Source organism: Nannobrachium achirus (assembly GCF_963921795.1).
Source record: "Nannobrachium achirus genome assembly, chromosome: 8".
NCBI lineage: Eukaryota > Metazoa > Chordata > Actinopteri > Myctophiformes > Myctophidae > Nannobrachium > Nannobrachium achirus.
Genome location: NC_137817.1, coordinates 19,956,570 through 19,973,120, shown reverse-complemented (window position 1 = coordinate 19,973,120; position 16,551 = coordinate 19,956,570). Strand labels below are relative to the sequence as shown.

At 46.4% G+C, this 16,551-nt stretch overlaps 1 protein-coding gene across 3 annotated transcripts in view; it reads right to left on the bottom strand.

The window, feature by feature from the left end:
• The window catches only part of fat3a (FAT atypical cadherin 3a), a gene marked incomplete at both ends in the record, with an annotated part of 197,671 nt that overhangs the window by 116,868 nt on the left and 64,252 nt on the right, over positions 1 to 16,551 (bottom strand). For all 3 annotated transcript variants that reach the window (XM_080731608.1, XM_080731609.1, XM_080731610.1), the window contains one exon: positions 8,666 to 8,983. In XM_080731608.1, coding sequence (XP_080587734.1) covers positions 8,666 to 8,983 — 318 coding nt within the window. The remainder of the gene's footprint in view (positions 1 to 8,665; positions 8,984 to 16,551) is intronic.

Here is a 16,551-nt window from a genome sequence, read left to right as displayed (position 1 = left end):
GACCAACCAGACTTCCACAAAAGCACAGCCAATCAAGAGGCTTACCTGAGATTCGGACTGGACTTATAATTCAGACCCGCCATCACTGGAAGATGGTGGATCTGACCCCATTGGACCACCACCACTTATGGGTCGGCAGACAACATGTTCCAAACAGTTCAGTGTGTGTGTGTGTGTGTGCGTGTGCGTGTGCGTGTGCGTGTGTGTGTGTGTGTGCGTGCGTGCGTGCGTGCGTGCGCATACTCGCGCGCATGTGCATGTGTGCGTGTGTGTGTTAGTAAACTGGCAACACCAGACTGCCAGTTCTTCTGTAAAACACATTTCAAGACCAATAAAACTGTGGTTAAACAAGCGTGTCGAACCCATAATCAAAGCACTTCAAGATCAAGAGGGATGTAATTGTCACTTACTCAGCTCATGCAGGTACAGGCAGCAACATGTGGTGGGACAGTGTTAACACAACAATACAATCATATTCTATTGTGGCATCTGGAATAATCTTGTTGTATCATAAGAACAAGATAACAAAAAGAACGAAGCAATAAAAAATACATAGCTAAGATAGAAATAAAAGATAAAGTACCGGTAGGATATCGTCGTTGTCGGGTGAAAACCTTGTATGTCCAAAACCGTTCGTTTTGCATTTATCATTTTAAAAATGATTTAAACTAGTGAAAACAGCCGATCTACAAGCACACAACGCCTCGCACCGCGTTGTGTGCTTGTAGATCTGCTGTTTTCAGTACCTTTGTGCGACGGCCTTGTACGATGAAGCAGGGCTTTACTTTGTGAAAAAACGTACACATTTGAAACTTGGAGATACGAGGTTTCTGCCCGACAGTGACGATACGGTATCTTTAGCAGCAGTGTCAAAATGTGCAAGAGCACATTTGACTCCAACTGGTGAATAACGAATTGTTACGATCAAATAGCAGATACTGTGATCTACAATTTGAAAAGGTCAGACTGCAGTCACATGCACCAGTCTTTCCAAAAAGAACGGCAGACACCTGACAATACATTTTGATCACTTAATCAAACCTTTATCTTTAGCAGCATTGTCAAATGTGCAAGAAGCAGGAGGCATACACACTGTATATGCATCAAAATCTATTTCACCTGTCATTGTGCATTGAAAGTATAACATTTTCAGGAGCTCAGGATTCTCCCCCTACACACACAGAAGCGCAAGCGCATGTGCACTCACACGCACGTCGCACGCACGCACGCACACACACACTCACAAAACCTTTCTGCCGCTATATCAATACTGTTTATGCCATTTCCTTTACACACTTCTCTTCTCTCTTTCTTTTGCTTCTGAACATGATGAGATTATATCCCCTGCCCACGCCCCCCATCTATACAATCAGCTTTAGTTTTTTTCTTCATTTCACCGCTGTATTTTGCATCATCCTCTGGCTCCCCTTCACCTCCACCCTAAAAATAACTCACAGCTTCTCTTCCCTCCAACATCATCAGGCCACTGGCAGATCATGCCTGCTCTGCCTCCCTCCTTTGAGTGCACTGACCTTTTATTTCGTTCAGAAAGCTCATCTCTCCCTCTCAGCTTACCTCCCACTCCCTGGATACTGCCACTCTAGTGAGCCACCTGGCATGACAGGCAATTCTTGCAAAGAGGTTGCTTTTAGGTTTCCATGGACGCTGACGTAGAATAGGGGACTGAGTCACTTGTCAAGTGCACAGAGATTCGGGTGAAAAGGTGGTGTGCATTTGGGAGATGGCGAGGAAGAGGATGGGACCGTGACCCGGTGACTCAGGAAGGCTCCAAAATACTAACCCGACCATATGTTTTATTCTGATCTGAAAACAATCCTCAGACTGAATATTGCCCATACTTTGTATGAAATGTGCTATATAAATAAAGTTGGTTTGGCTCTGCTACTAGAGATGGGATTTATGGCTCTTTGAAGTGAGCTGGATCTCTGGGATCCGTTCCTTTCAAAGAGCCGTTCAAAAGACTGTCTCATTTTATTTACTAGTTACTTTTTAGATTTTGATTAGAATTACAAATCACTTCAACCCTATATACATTTTGGCCATAAATACATTTGAAAATAGCTGATTTACAAGCTCACAATGCGTCGCAACGCGACGCATTGTGAGCTTGTAGATCGGCTATTTTCAAAAGATTTTTCTATTCATTGGAAAACATGTGAAATGGGACATTCTGCTTAATGACTACTTTCTACTACTTCTACTATTAGTATTTTATGTTGATACCAATACCTTTGTACTTTTACTCAAACATTTTACTTTTACTTGTAACAGTATTTCTACGTTGAAGAATCGATACTTTTACTTAAGTAATGAATTGACTCCCAACTGCGAAACAGATCGTTCAAAAGACTTCATTCGTTTGCAAACGTCCCATCTCTATCTGCTACCCATTTTAAGATGGACTGTTTCATTCTGCCGTTCCAGCCCAGCCCAACCCGATCACACTCACATCCACGGAGCAGAGTTTACACTCCACTGGGTGTGAATCTGAGGTGTAACCCTAAGCAGTAGCCTGGTGAAGTACTCCCTGGCTTTAACAGATACCGACTGAGTGGCCCAGCAAGCTGCCCAGTCCTTTGACTTCACCTGACCGAATAAAAACTTGTCTTCGACAGGACTGCCTGGCACCCCAGTATGGCATCATTGGTGCAGGGCCATTGGGCGAGCAGCATGGTATCATGTTGCGGCCCTAGTGGATAAGAAGGAACTCTGGATCCATGCAGCGCGGGAGGCGCTGGCGGTGGACTGGAGCCATGGACGGTGGGTCGATAGAAATGCTCGTCAATATCCCAGCACTTTGCAGCTCCTTGGACTAGAGGCTGAGGGGAGAAATTGACCGGACAAGCTGCCTCTTGATGGCCATAGTTATTTGCAGCAGTCGATGGCAACACTACATTTTCACAGTCTTATACTATACATTAAAAGTACCAGCCACATTCCCGCTAATGATAAGGCACACAGATGCATCTGTGGAAATGAATGCATAGCTCCTCTTCAAGGCTAGATAACGATAATTTACTATGAAATCTGAGCACTGCTTTTTCACCATCACATTCATAAGACACTATAATTTCTCTCTGCTTCCAGTAAAACGGCGTGAAAACAACAAGTTTATCTCCACCAGTCGGTGGCAATAATAAGTAGAACCTCAACTTGTGTGCGTATCACAAAACACCGCCTTCTGGCATTTCATTATTCATCCATGAACAAAAGCCCCTAGCCGAACACTAGCTTAGCGCTGCATATTGCATTTCAATACACAGAACTGATATGCTAGTAGAGAAAAAAAATAAACTAAATTTAGACTGGAATTTGTTAGCAATGTAGGGCAAAGGGCCTTAAGGAGCAACAATTGCATCGGTGGTTACCCTGGTGTGGTTACAATAGCATTACATGCAAGTGAGCTAAGCTGTTTTTCAAACCTTGGGGAGGAGGGGGGGGAACATGAGGAAAAGCAACAGGAGGCTATGACAAAGAATGATGCATTAACACTCATATTATCCAGTTATGTAGAAGAAGGGAAAGGTGGAAAAGAAGGCAGGTATAGCAAAAGCAAAAGAAAGATGAAAAGGAAAAAATGAAAGCGGGAAAATGAAAGAGACACACAGCGAGTGAGGAGAAGATACAGAGACAGAGAGAGAAGGTGAATCATTTCGTGTCTTGCGTCTCCCACTGTAAATCAGAGAGGATGCCTGCCACAGGCATATGAATGAGCTGCACAGTCCCTCATCAATGTTTCATAACAGAAAAATCTAATATTCAACACACACACACACACACACACACACACACACACACCACCTACGGGAGAAGAGGGGGGGGGCAGAGAGAGAGAGAAGGAGAGAGAGAGAGAGAGAGAGAGAGCAGAATAGAAAGGGAGAAACAGAGAAACTCAGATTTACCGGGGAGGGCGAGAGAGAAACGGAGTGTTGTGTCCACACACTAACAGTGTGTGCTGTGTGGACACAACACCAAAGGAGAGACAAGGATCCAGGGACATGCAGAGAATGTTAGAAAGGCAGTGGCTGAAATTTCTAAAAGGGCCTTATGGAGAAAATATCAAAAATAGCAGAACTCCAAGCTCACAACGCGTCACAACGCGATGTGAGCTTGGAGGTCGGCTATTTTCGATGCTTGACTTCTACACAGAGGGGGGGCAATTCTTTCAACATACTGCTCTGAAATATTTGAAAATGCCAAAAAACTTTCTGTGTGTAATAGGGCCTGGTCGATTCAGTTAAGAACCATACACAGATTACAGATTTCACCTAGCCTTCGCATGAATGCTAATTTATCCCCCCTTTGCCTTAAGTGTAAGACTGAAGAAGGAGACTATATTCATTGCATATGGTCATGTCATAAGATTGAACGTTATTGGTATGATGTTGTACAAGAACTGAATGAGATCTTTAATATAGAGCTTGAACTTGACCCTTTGTGTCTGATTCTGGGACTTCCTGATAATAAGATTGTCAACAAGTTCCACAAACGTCTGTTCAATCTTTTGACCTATGCTGCGAGGAAAAATATTTTATTGTCTTGGATAAATGAAAAACCGCCAAAAAAGAGAGGCTGGGATAAAATTATCATGCAGTGCATGCCTTTGGAATATCTGACTTGCCTGCTGCGCTCTACAACCGATACCTTCTATAAAATTTGGGACCCATATTTACGCTTTATTGGTCCTCAGTTAGCTGAGACCTTGACAATAGGGTTTCTTAACAGAAGTGATGCTGCTAACCTTGATGGATAAGACAGGAACATCACTTTTTGTCTCTTTAACACCGTGGTTTTGTTTTTCATTTTGTGTACATAATGTATGTATATGAGTGTAATTCTATATGTATATTGTTATACTGTATATAATCTAAAGAAATGTACATTGATACCTGTGTCCTTTGCTTTTGCAACGTGTCTGAGCTGAGCTGTCTGTCTGTCTTGTCTTTTCTTTTTTGTCATAACTTTGAAAATCAATAAAAAATATTATTGGAAAAAAAAACATACGATGCTGCATTCAAGTTCAGGAGAGTTTGGACAAGGCAATTCTCCTGAATGCTGCCTTCAGGTTTGGCATGGAAAGAGGGCATTTGCATTTCTTTCACCATAATAAAAACTGCATTCATGGTCTTGAGAGGGCACTTTTTTACAGATGGGTAAAAGGGCAGGGGCTCAAGCCCCCTTTGATGTCTATGTGTGCATTTGCCTGCAAGGATCGGAGGAGAGAGAGAGAGAGAGAAGACAGAGGAGAGGAGAGGAGAGAGAGTGTGGTACTGTAGACAACGTGTTTACACAGATGCGGTGGACTGGGTGTGAAGCGGTCACGTGACGTAGCGGAGGCATTGCGGCTAAATGAAAGATAAATATAGACACAGCCAATTAGCTCACAGCTGACAAGAGTAATGCGTGTGAAGGACTCATGGTCTCACTTTCCCCCCGCCACCCCTTCTATCTCTCTCTCTCTCTCCATCCTCCTCTGTTCATTCCCTCCTTCTTTCTCAGTCTCTCTGCATCTCTGTTTATCCTCTCTCCCTCTCTTTCTCTCTCCGTCGCTCTCAACTCTATTATCTCCTTATCTTTAACAAGCTGGATGTGAGTTACATCATAGTGTGTGTGTGTGTGTGTGTGTGTGTGTGTGTGTGTGTGTGTGTGTGTGTGTGTGTGTGTGTGTGTGTGTGTGTGTGTTCCCAGTGGAGATCCATGGTTCTTAGATGTGTGCTTCTGCTGACTCTCTCTCTCTCTCTCTCTCTCTCTCTCTCTCTCTCTCTCTCTCTCTCACTAGAAGTGTGTTTCATGCTGATAGGACTATATTTGGAGCTGCCTCGAGAAAAAAGAAAACAAACACACAACTCACGACTTTCACTGTGTGGAGATGAATAGACAAACCCCCCCCCTCACACACACACACACAACACAGGTGCGCGCACTCACTCACACGCACGCACACATACACGCACAGATGATGCCTATGGTACAGTAAGTCCTTATGTATTGAACGAGGCTCTTCACAGGCACACACACACACACATACATGCACGCAAGCACGTCACACGTCGAACACACACACACACACACACACACACACACACACACACACACACACACACACACACACACACACACACACACAGTGATGGAGTCATGACAAATTAAACATTTAATACGTTAATTTCAGGTTAATTGAACTACAGCGTAGACCTCCACCAAGGCCTAAAAAACCACCTGGTTTGCTCAGTTGAAAGTTTGTTGTTTGGCCTGATGGCGGCACTAGAGGAAGGGTTTCTCCCTCTTGGTGGCATTGAGTGTTTACAGCCAATGACAATGGGACCATTACTCTTGTAGATGGTCACAGACAGACAGACAGATGGCTGGGGAAAACAGAACCTCACATAACCTCAACATTGCCTCTTGTTGGCGGTAATGATCAGTTCAGAGTGGTACTTAAGCATAATGGTCCACAGAACTTTTCATCCTCAGACCAAGCTGGCTAATCTGTATGCCAAGAGTGTCCGTTAATTCACCTTTGTAGGCAATTTCTTTTTACGTGTGTGTGGCCATCTGAGTGGGGGTCTGTCTGTCTGTCTGTCTGTGTGTCCAGAGAGAATCTAGCAAACCACCTGACCAAACAGTGTCAAATGTCTTGTTCACACAGCTGACCACAGAAGTACCTCTGCTAATTTTCTTTCACACGTACTACTTTTTTAAATTAAAATGTTCTAAAGGGAAACACACATACGGCCCCGTTATTTTCAATGAAGTAACCCACACCGGCGCCATCAGACACGCGCATCCACGGGTCTGCCGCCTCGCCTGCCGCGCCAATATGCCGCTGTTCTATTTTTCCAGCGTTGCCGCACTTCACGCTGCGCAGCCGTCCGCGTTCAGTGTGTGATCCCCTTAAGTTGATCGGTCCTAATATTCTCCAGATATACAACGAACAGAGACATACACACACATACCGTACTCACTCTCATGCACGTAGGGATTTCGTGCATTTATAGATGGATAGTAAATTACACTCGGAAAGAAGTTTAACTGCTGCAAAAGAGAAGAACTTCTAGCTTATAACACACACACAAACGCACAGACGGAAGGACACACGCACAAGCACACACGCGCACACACACACACACACACACACACACACACACACACAGACACACAGACACACACACACACACACACACACACACACACACACACACACACACACACACACACACACACCCTCTTTAACTGGCATGTACTAGCAAACCCTAATTATCCTATGTGACACCAAATGATGAACTCCTGCTTATCTCACAAGCACACCCACTGACACATGCACACGGCCGACCTGCCACCTTTAACTGCATTGACCTCCATTACTGGCAGGAAAGGAAAGAGTCTGCAAAACAAGCCCGGGGTGAAGAATTCCGCCACAACGTGATAACATTAAGAGTTATGCAGAAGGCAACAGAGATGTGAGCGTCTGCGGAGACATATACTGTAAGCACAAACAACACGCTCTCTCTCAGTCAAATAGAAAATGATTCAATCAATCACCGAGGAAATTGGCTTCTTGCTGCAGTGGCAAGCTCCCTCAGTTACATAAGGGATTTGACAAACTGGAAATCAAGTGCATGTATTCAAATGCATTCTGACATGCCAACAGACAGACAGTTGTGCACACGTGTGAGCACGTTCACACACACACTTTACTCTTCCATCACGAGCACCGCCGTTGCTAATCTCGGCCCGTGGCGTCAACAAACTAAGCGAATGAAAACTACCTACTGAAGGTCCCTACCAAACAAATTGTTCTTCACTTACAGATGGCCCAGAGGAGCCAAACATAACTCGTTCACCTTGAAGTTTCCGAGAGAACCGGGACGTGTCCGTTTTCAAAGCCTTTCTCCAACCTTTCTCATCTCAACGCTGGCAAACATTCTACTTCCATTCAGTGCAACCAGCAAGTCTGTGATGCTACCGTGGTATCGAAATACAGAGGTATTGCCTGGTTAATAAACCAGACACTATCACACCCGGGTGGTGTTGTGTGGTCTGATTTATTAACCAGGCTAACAGAGGTACCATCATTACAAACACTTTCTAATCTCTCTCTTTCTTTCTCTCTCTCTCTCTCTCTCTCTCTCACACACACACACACACACACACTAGGGATGGGACAATAAGCGAGGGACAATAAGCAATAAAGCAATATTATCACGATAATCGTATTGTGGGGATTTCATTTATCGTGATATGGTCCTCCGTCATGCACTGGGATCAATTCACCTATTATTTGCCAAGCTGCATATCCGGTACCATTAAAACCCTCTATTGGTAAAACATACAAACTTGATAGTCTTTCTTTTCACTCTCCACCCAATCTCTTTGCCAAAAAATAGCAGATCTACAAGCTCACAACGCGTCGTTCTGCCCCAGCATAATGGATGTTGGGGATATTGTGATTATCACGATAATATCGTAAATAGCCATTTAATTGGTCACAATAATCGTGATGTGAAATGTTCATATCGTCTCATCCCTGACACACACACACACACACACACACACACACACACACACACACACACACACACACACACACACACACACACACACACACACACACCCTGGTGCACCCCTACTGAAAGTCACTCACCGGTGCGAGGGTTGATGGTGAAGAAGTTCTGCGGGTTCCCGCTGACGATCCTGTACGTCAGCTTGTCGCTTCCGGCCGGCGCGTCCGGGTCCTGGGCCTGGATCTGGATGACGGAGGTGTCCCGCGGCGAGTTCTCCGCCACGACGGGCCGGTACATGGGCTCCGAGGTCAGCGGGGCGTTGTCGTTGACGTCCTCCACCTGCACGTAGACCTCGATGGCGGCGTACTGCGGCACCACGCCGTGGTCGCTGGCGTACACCGTCAGCCAATAGGAGTCCTTGGTCTCGCGGTCCAGCGTGTCCGTGGTGTAGATCACACCTGGTGGAGAGGAAGAGATGGTGATACTCCATATACACGCAAAATCTGAAGCATGAAATCTGAGTCAACCACGGTGAGTTGCAATTTATCGCACAAAACTAAAAGAAAGTTCAGCAAAGATTTGGGCCTGAATATTCTGTACTGCAGCCCAGAATACCAATGAATCGTGAGAGAAAAGGGCAAGATGAGTATGGAGGCTGCTAGAGTATTCACTGTTATTAGCCACCTCATGTGCAGCCAATAGAACAATAGGCATGTTTGTTAGTTTTTCTAGCAGAGAACATTGGCCTTGTTTTTCTCCCTGTGTTCATTTGCTTATAATGTCAGTGATTTATGTTTTCTCTGACCCACAGCTGGACCTCAAGGAGGGGACATTACAGCCCGATGGAATAGGGCTGACTGAGTGATCCAGGGATGATGTGTGTAAACTGTGCCTTATGGATTCTCTCATCTCCCTGCTGTGAAATAATATCCCTGAATACATTAAGGGCTTGCAGCCCACCAGGTCTGTTTTGACAAGGACAAAGACACACAACTGTTCCATTCAATCAGCATGACGTAGACTGTGTCCATAAAGAAAAAAGGATCTTCAATAAATTCAGTGGGACGATGTCTTATTTTGGTAGAGGTACTGTTCAGTGCTAATGACTATCACACACCCAGGCCTTGGAGGTTTTTTATTTTATTTTTTTACAGACACAATATATTCTGGCCCCAGTGTTATATTTCTGTACCTGTAAAAGTGAAAAACACTGCCCCCTAGTGTTGGGTATTTAAGCCTCAGTTGTTGAAATTCCTCATTCCTCACCCAGACACAGAGAGGGAAGGAGTGTAATGCTGCCACTGCACTCTGTGTTTTCTTTGAATGTTTGCCCTTGATTCCGGCACAATCTGTAAGTTCATGCACCATTGTTGTACATTTATGTTTTGTTTCTTGATATGATGTAGTTTTGGGGGTTTAATTCATGTTTATGGGGACATTTCATGATGTTTAAAAAATTTGTTTGGTGAATGTACACACCTGGCCTAATCAGCTGCCTGTGCCCAGTGAGGGCTTAATTGAGAGCAATTGTGTTGTCATGGTGACCCCTTTGAAGTTTTGCCTGCCTGTTCTCTGTGCCTGTGTGCTCTGATGAGAAGTGGTGTTGGAGTTGTTCTGTATGTTAGATCATTCCAATTCTCATTGTGATTTGTTTTTCTGTATTTTTGTGTGTTTACAGTTTCACAAAGTAAAGAGTTCCATAAGAAGCTGAAGAACTGTCTCTCAGTGTTTCTTTGCATGGGATTAAACTGTTTAACTCCCTGTCAAGGCTGACCTAAGAGCTAAGGACAGTAGAGTGAAAAGATTGACCAAACATCATGGACAAGATGTCGGGCTTTCCAGATGTCAGTGGAGCATCGAACTTGGAGGTCAGATCTGAGTCCGGAGCTTCATCAAGGTCATCAAGGTCATCATCATCACTTCGTTCCAGTAAATCACATGCAAGCAAGGCATCATCTGCACATCATTCCCGTAAGTCACATGCAAGTAAAACGGCAGCCTCACATTATACGTGTAGATCACACGCAAGCCAAGTTGCAGCAGAAGCAAGGGCGAAGGCTGAAGCTGCATGCACAGAAGCTGAATATGCCAAATATCAAATAGACTTGGAGATCGAAAGAACACGTATTGATGCAACATTAAAGGCCCTCAAAAAGGAGGGGAAAGCTAAAGCTGCATTAGCTGCTGCAGAGGTGTTAGAAGCTGCTGCAGAGGATGGGAGCTATAAGAGTCAGGGGGTGCCCATTATCGGTCCCCCTTTGTCACGAACTGCGTCAAGACAACGCACTGATGACTACGTCAAGACACACTTCAACTCCCAACAAGAGGATGAAGACGATGACAATGGACAGACAGCAGGCACTTCACAGCCCCAATTGACACATTTGACAAGCACTGCAGGTGTCAGCCACCACATCTTGCAACATGTCTCTCTTCACACGCCCCAACAGTCTCATGACTCTCAAGCCATACACCAGGCCACCTCAACCACGCCTCCCATCACACAGCAGTCTGCTTCAAACCTCCCTCACATCACGCAGCAGTCTACCTCAATCCCTCTTCATGCCGTGCATCAGTCTTCTTCAACCCCTACTCACATCATGCATCAATCTACTTCAACTCCCCAGCATATAATGCAGCAATCTACTCCAACCCCACAGCATATCACGCAGCAGCCTTCCTCAACGCCTCATCGCAACAAGCTCCAACCTAACTCAACACTTCTCCACGCCTCGCACCAATCTAACCCAACCCCTCTTCACGCCATGCATCAATCTGCCTCATTTCACCCTCAAGCTGTGCAACAATCCAGCTCATCACCCCGTCATACAAACATCAAGTCTAGCCCCTACTCACCACAGGTCAACAATACAGTGACCACCCCACAAAGGGTAACAAACACGCCCACTCCCAAATCCACAGATGTCTCTGACCTTGCTGCCTTTCTTGCTCGACGTGATCTTCTCACCACAGGGATCAAGGTTTTTGACAACCAACCAGAGAATTACATGGCATGGAGATCCACCTTCTGCAATGCCATAGAAGGCTTGAATCTCAAACCTAGTGAGGAGCTAGACCTACTTACCAAGTGGCTTGGCGGGGAGTCACTTCAGCAAGCCATGAGGATCAGAGCAGTCCATGTCAACAATCCCGCAGCTGGTCTTGACATGTTATGGCGACGGCTGGATAAGAACTACGGTTCTCCAGAAGTTGTTGAGGCTTCATTATTCAAACGACTGGAGAACTTACCAAAGATCTCTCACAAAGACAACCAACATCTCCAAGAGCTTGCAGATCTCCTCCTTGAGATTGCAGCAGCAAAGAATGAAGGTTATCTAACAGGTCTTGGGTTCCTCGATTCATCAAGAGGAATCAACACTATTGTGGAGAAGCTCCCACCAAACCTCCAAGAGAGATGGATTACTCAGGGGACTATTTACAAGAGAGATAATCTTGTTCATTACCCACCTTTTTCTTACTTTGTTGACTTCGTCAACCATCATGCAGAAATGTGGACAGATCCCAGCTTCTACCTCCAAGGCTCCAGCATGGCACCTCCCAAAGCTGAGAGACCTCAAGCCAACCAGTGGAAGGCCAGGATTCCTATCTCTGCAAATAAGACTGAGGTTGAAGCTTCAAACTCCTCAGACAGCAATACAAGTTCTATGGATCCGGGCAAGGAGTGTCCCATTCATAAAAAACCTCACTCCCTAAGTAAATGCAGGGGGTTCAGAATGAAGACTTTGGATGAGAGGAAGAGTTTTCTCAAAGAGCATTCCATCTGCTACAAGTGCTGCTCTTCCATGAACCATAGAGCAAAAGACTGCAAGACTACCGTCCTCTGTTCAGAGTGCAACAGTGATCGTCACATTTCGGCTCTTCATGATGGTCCACCTCCCTGGACGGAGAAAGATCCTGTCACTACAGAGGGACATGGCGGGGAGCAAGCTGAGAAGAACTCACCTGTCACTACTGCCAGCTGCACAGAAGTCTGTGGAGAAGGGTTGCACGGGAAGTCATGTTCGAAAATGTGTCTTGTCCACGTGTATCCTAAAGGGCATCCTGAGCATAAGAAGAAGATGTACGTGATGCTGGATGACCAGAGTAACTTGTCATTGGCCAGGTCCGCCTTCTTTGACAAATTCAACATTCACGGTACCGTCTCTCCTTACACCTTGAAAACGTGCTCCGGCACAACAGTTACCAGAGGAAGAAGAGCTTCGGACTTCATGATAGAGGCTATAGATGGCGAAGTATCTATGGCGCTGCCGACACTCATTGAGTGCAACTTGATTCCTAATAACCGAGAGGAAATTCCTACACCAGAAGCCGCCACTCATCATCCTCATCTTAAAGCCATTGCTTCCAAGATACCACCTCTTGATCCCTCGGCAGAGATCCTGCTGCTGCTTGGAAGGGACATAATACGTGTTCACAAGGTTCGAAGCCAGTGTAACGGTCCACACAATGCGCCGTTTGCCCAACGCCTCGATTTAGGATGGGTAATTATCGGAGACGTGTGCCTCAGGGGAGCCCACAAACCCTCTGTGAACACTTTCAAGACCAGTATCCTGGAGAATGGTCGCACCAGCTTCTTCAAGCCTTGTGAAAGCAGCATCCACATTCGAGAGAGGTTCACGGATGAACACCTTGCACAACCTCTGGAGAAGCCAGCTCAAGATGATCTTGGCAAAAAAGTTTTCAATAACACCGTTGAGGACAATAAACTGGCACTCTCAGTCGAAGATGACGTCTTCCTCCACATTATGGACCAGGAGTTCACCAAGGATGACTCCAACAGTTGGGTGGCCCCCCTCCCATTCCGCTCTCCAAGACGGCGCCTGCCTAACAATAGGGAACAAGCCCTCAGTCGCCTTTTGTCCCTTCGGCGTACATTGAAAAAGAAGCCAGAGATGAAAGAACATTACGTGGACTTCATGGAGAAGATTTTCAGTAATGGCCATGCAGAACCAGCTCCCTCACTGGAACCCAACAAAGAGTGCTGGTACCTACCAAGCTTTGGCGTCTATCATCCGCAGAAGCCTGGTCAAATCAGGATAGTCTTTGACTCGAGTGCCCAGTACAAGAACATATCCCTCAACGATGTGTTACTCAGAGGCCCAGATCTAAACAACAGTCTGATCGGTGTGCTTGTCCGCTTCAGATCTGAACCCTACGCAGTGATGGCTGATGTTCAACAGATGTTCCACAGCTTCATGGTCAAAGAAGAGCACCGTGACTACCTCCGCTTCTTGTGGTTTAAGGACCACCAGCTTGACGGAGACATTGTGGAGTATCGGATGAAAGTCCATGTGTTCGGGAACTGTCCGTCTCCAGCAGTGGCCATCTACGGGATGAAGAGGACAGCTATGGAGGGAGGAGAGGAGTATGGAGCTGACGCAAGACTCTTCATTGAACGCCATTTCTATGTAGATGATGGACTTAAGTCATTCTCCAGTGCATCCGAGGCCATCGATGTGTTGAAGAGAGCTCAACACATGCTAGCACAGTCCAATTTACGACTGCACAAAATCATGTCCAATAATCCGGATGTCATGAAAGCCTTTCCAGGTGAAGACCTCGCCAAAGAACTGCAAGGCCTTGAACTGGGACAGGAGTTCCCACCCATGCAGCGGAGTCTAGGACTCGGATGGGACCTGTCCACAGACACCTTTAGGTTTAAAGTGGCAATCAGTGAGAAGCCCTTCACTAAACGAGGTGTACTGTCCACCATCAATAGTTTGTACGACCCCCTCGGATTTGCTGCACCTGTCAGCATTCAGGGGCGTTCAATACTAAGAGACCTAACCTCTCATTCCTGTGACTGGGATGCACCACTCCCTGAAGAGAATCAGGAGAAGTGGCAAAGATGGAGAGACTCCCTACAGGACCTGCAGGAGCTGAAGATTCCAAGGATGTACACATCACTCCCCTTGTCTGCAGCACAGAAAACTGAAATGTGTATCTTTTGTGATGCATCCACCAAAGCAATAGGTGCTGTTGCTTACCTGAAAGTGACAGACTTCACAGGTCACAGTGACGTGGGGTTCATCTTTGGCAAAGCAAAGCTTGCTCCAAAACCAGACATCACGGTTCCACGACTCGAGCTCTGCGCTGCTGTGCTGGCCGTGGAGATAGCAGAGCTGCTCCAGGAAGAGTTGGATGTAACACTGGATGACGTCAAGTTCTTCACCGATAGCAAGGTGGTGCTCGGCTACATCTTCAATGAGTCCAGACGGTTTTACGTCTATGTCCACAATCGTGTACAACGCATCAGGCAGTCCACACAAGCAAGTCAGTGGAATTATGTACCGACTGACAAAAACCCAGCTGACCATGCAACCAGATCGCTATCGGCTGATCAGCTGCCCTTCTCTTCGTGGCTAACAGGACCTGCTTTCCTCACTGATACAAGACAGAGTCAACTAGCCGAGGAGACTTTCAACCTTGTTGACCCCGACTCAGATGCAGAGTTACGGTCTGAAGTTACAACGTGTGTCACCAGTCTGTCAGACAGCAAGCTGTTCAGTGCACGCTTTGAGAGATTCTCTGCTTGGTGCCCTCTCTTGAAGGCTGTTGCCCGGCTTGAACACATTGCCAAGTCCTTCATCCAGGGGTCCAAGGACAGCACTTGTTATGGTTGGCATATGTGCAACACGCATCTCTCTGAAGACAACCTCAACCAGGCTAAAGGCACAATAATATGCACTGTCCAGAGAGAAGTGTATGCAGATGAGATCAGATGTCTCAAGGAAGGGCGACCTGTCCCTAAGTCAAGCCCACTCAGCAAACTCTGCCCCTTCATTGGCTCAGACCACCTTCTCAGAGTTGGAGGTCGGCTAGCAAGAGCTGATCTTACGTCAGATGAATCACACCCAATACTCATTCCTGGCAGGCATCATGTGACTCAGCTGGTGATCAGACACTTCCACAAGAAAGTTCATCACCAAGGCAGACATTTTACAGAAGGAGCTGTAAGGTCTGCGGGATTCTGGATCGTCGGAGGGAAGAGATCAATCAGTAGCACCATCTTCAACTGTGTTACCTGTCGCAAGCTGCGAGGCAAACAAGTACAGCAGATCATGGCTGACTTACCTGTTGACCGACTACGCACAGATCCTCCCTTCACATATGTTGGACTAGATGTGTTTGGGCCCTGGTCTGTCACGTCACGAAGAACACGAGGTGGTGAAGCCAACGCTAAGAGATGGGCAGTCATCTTCACTTGCATGAGCACACGTGCAATCCACATCGAAGTGCTCGAATCCATGGATACATCCTGCTTCATTAATTCGCTGAGGCGTTTCCTTGCCATCAGAGGCCCTGTGAAGCAGTTCAGGTCTGATTGTGGGACCAACTTTGTGGGTGCATGTAAGGAGCTCCAGATCAGCAAGAAAGGTTGCGATAACAAGCAGATCGAGAGCTACCTCACAGATCAGGGGTGTCAGTGGCTGTTCAATCCCCCACATGCTTCACATATGGGTGGTACATGGGAACGGATGATCGGTGTCGCACGCCGCATCCTTGATGCCATGCTACTGGAACATGGCGCTGCAAGGCTCACTCACGAAGTCCTAGTGACCTTCATGGCTGAAGTCACTGCAATAGTGAATGCAAGACCACTCACATCGGTCTCCACTGATCCGGATCAACCTGTTATACTCACCCCAGCCATGCTCCTCACCCAGAAGGTAGGAACACCTCCTGCACCGCCTGGTCAATTTGACAGCAGTGACCTCTTAAGGAGTCAATGGCGACGCGTCCAGAGTCTAGCAACCGCATTCTGGGATCGCTGGAAGAAGGAGTACATACATGGCCTTCAAGGTCGTCGCAAGTGGAGGACTGAGAGTCCTAACATACAAGAAGGGGATGTCGTTCTTCTTAAAGACTCCCAAGAGAAAAGGAACGACTGGCCAGTCGGGCTGGTTACCAACACCTTTCCCAGTCAAGATGGAAAGGTCAGGAAGGTCGAAGTGAAGATCGTCAAAAAAGGAGAACAGAAACTGTTCTTAAGACCTGTGTCCGA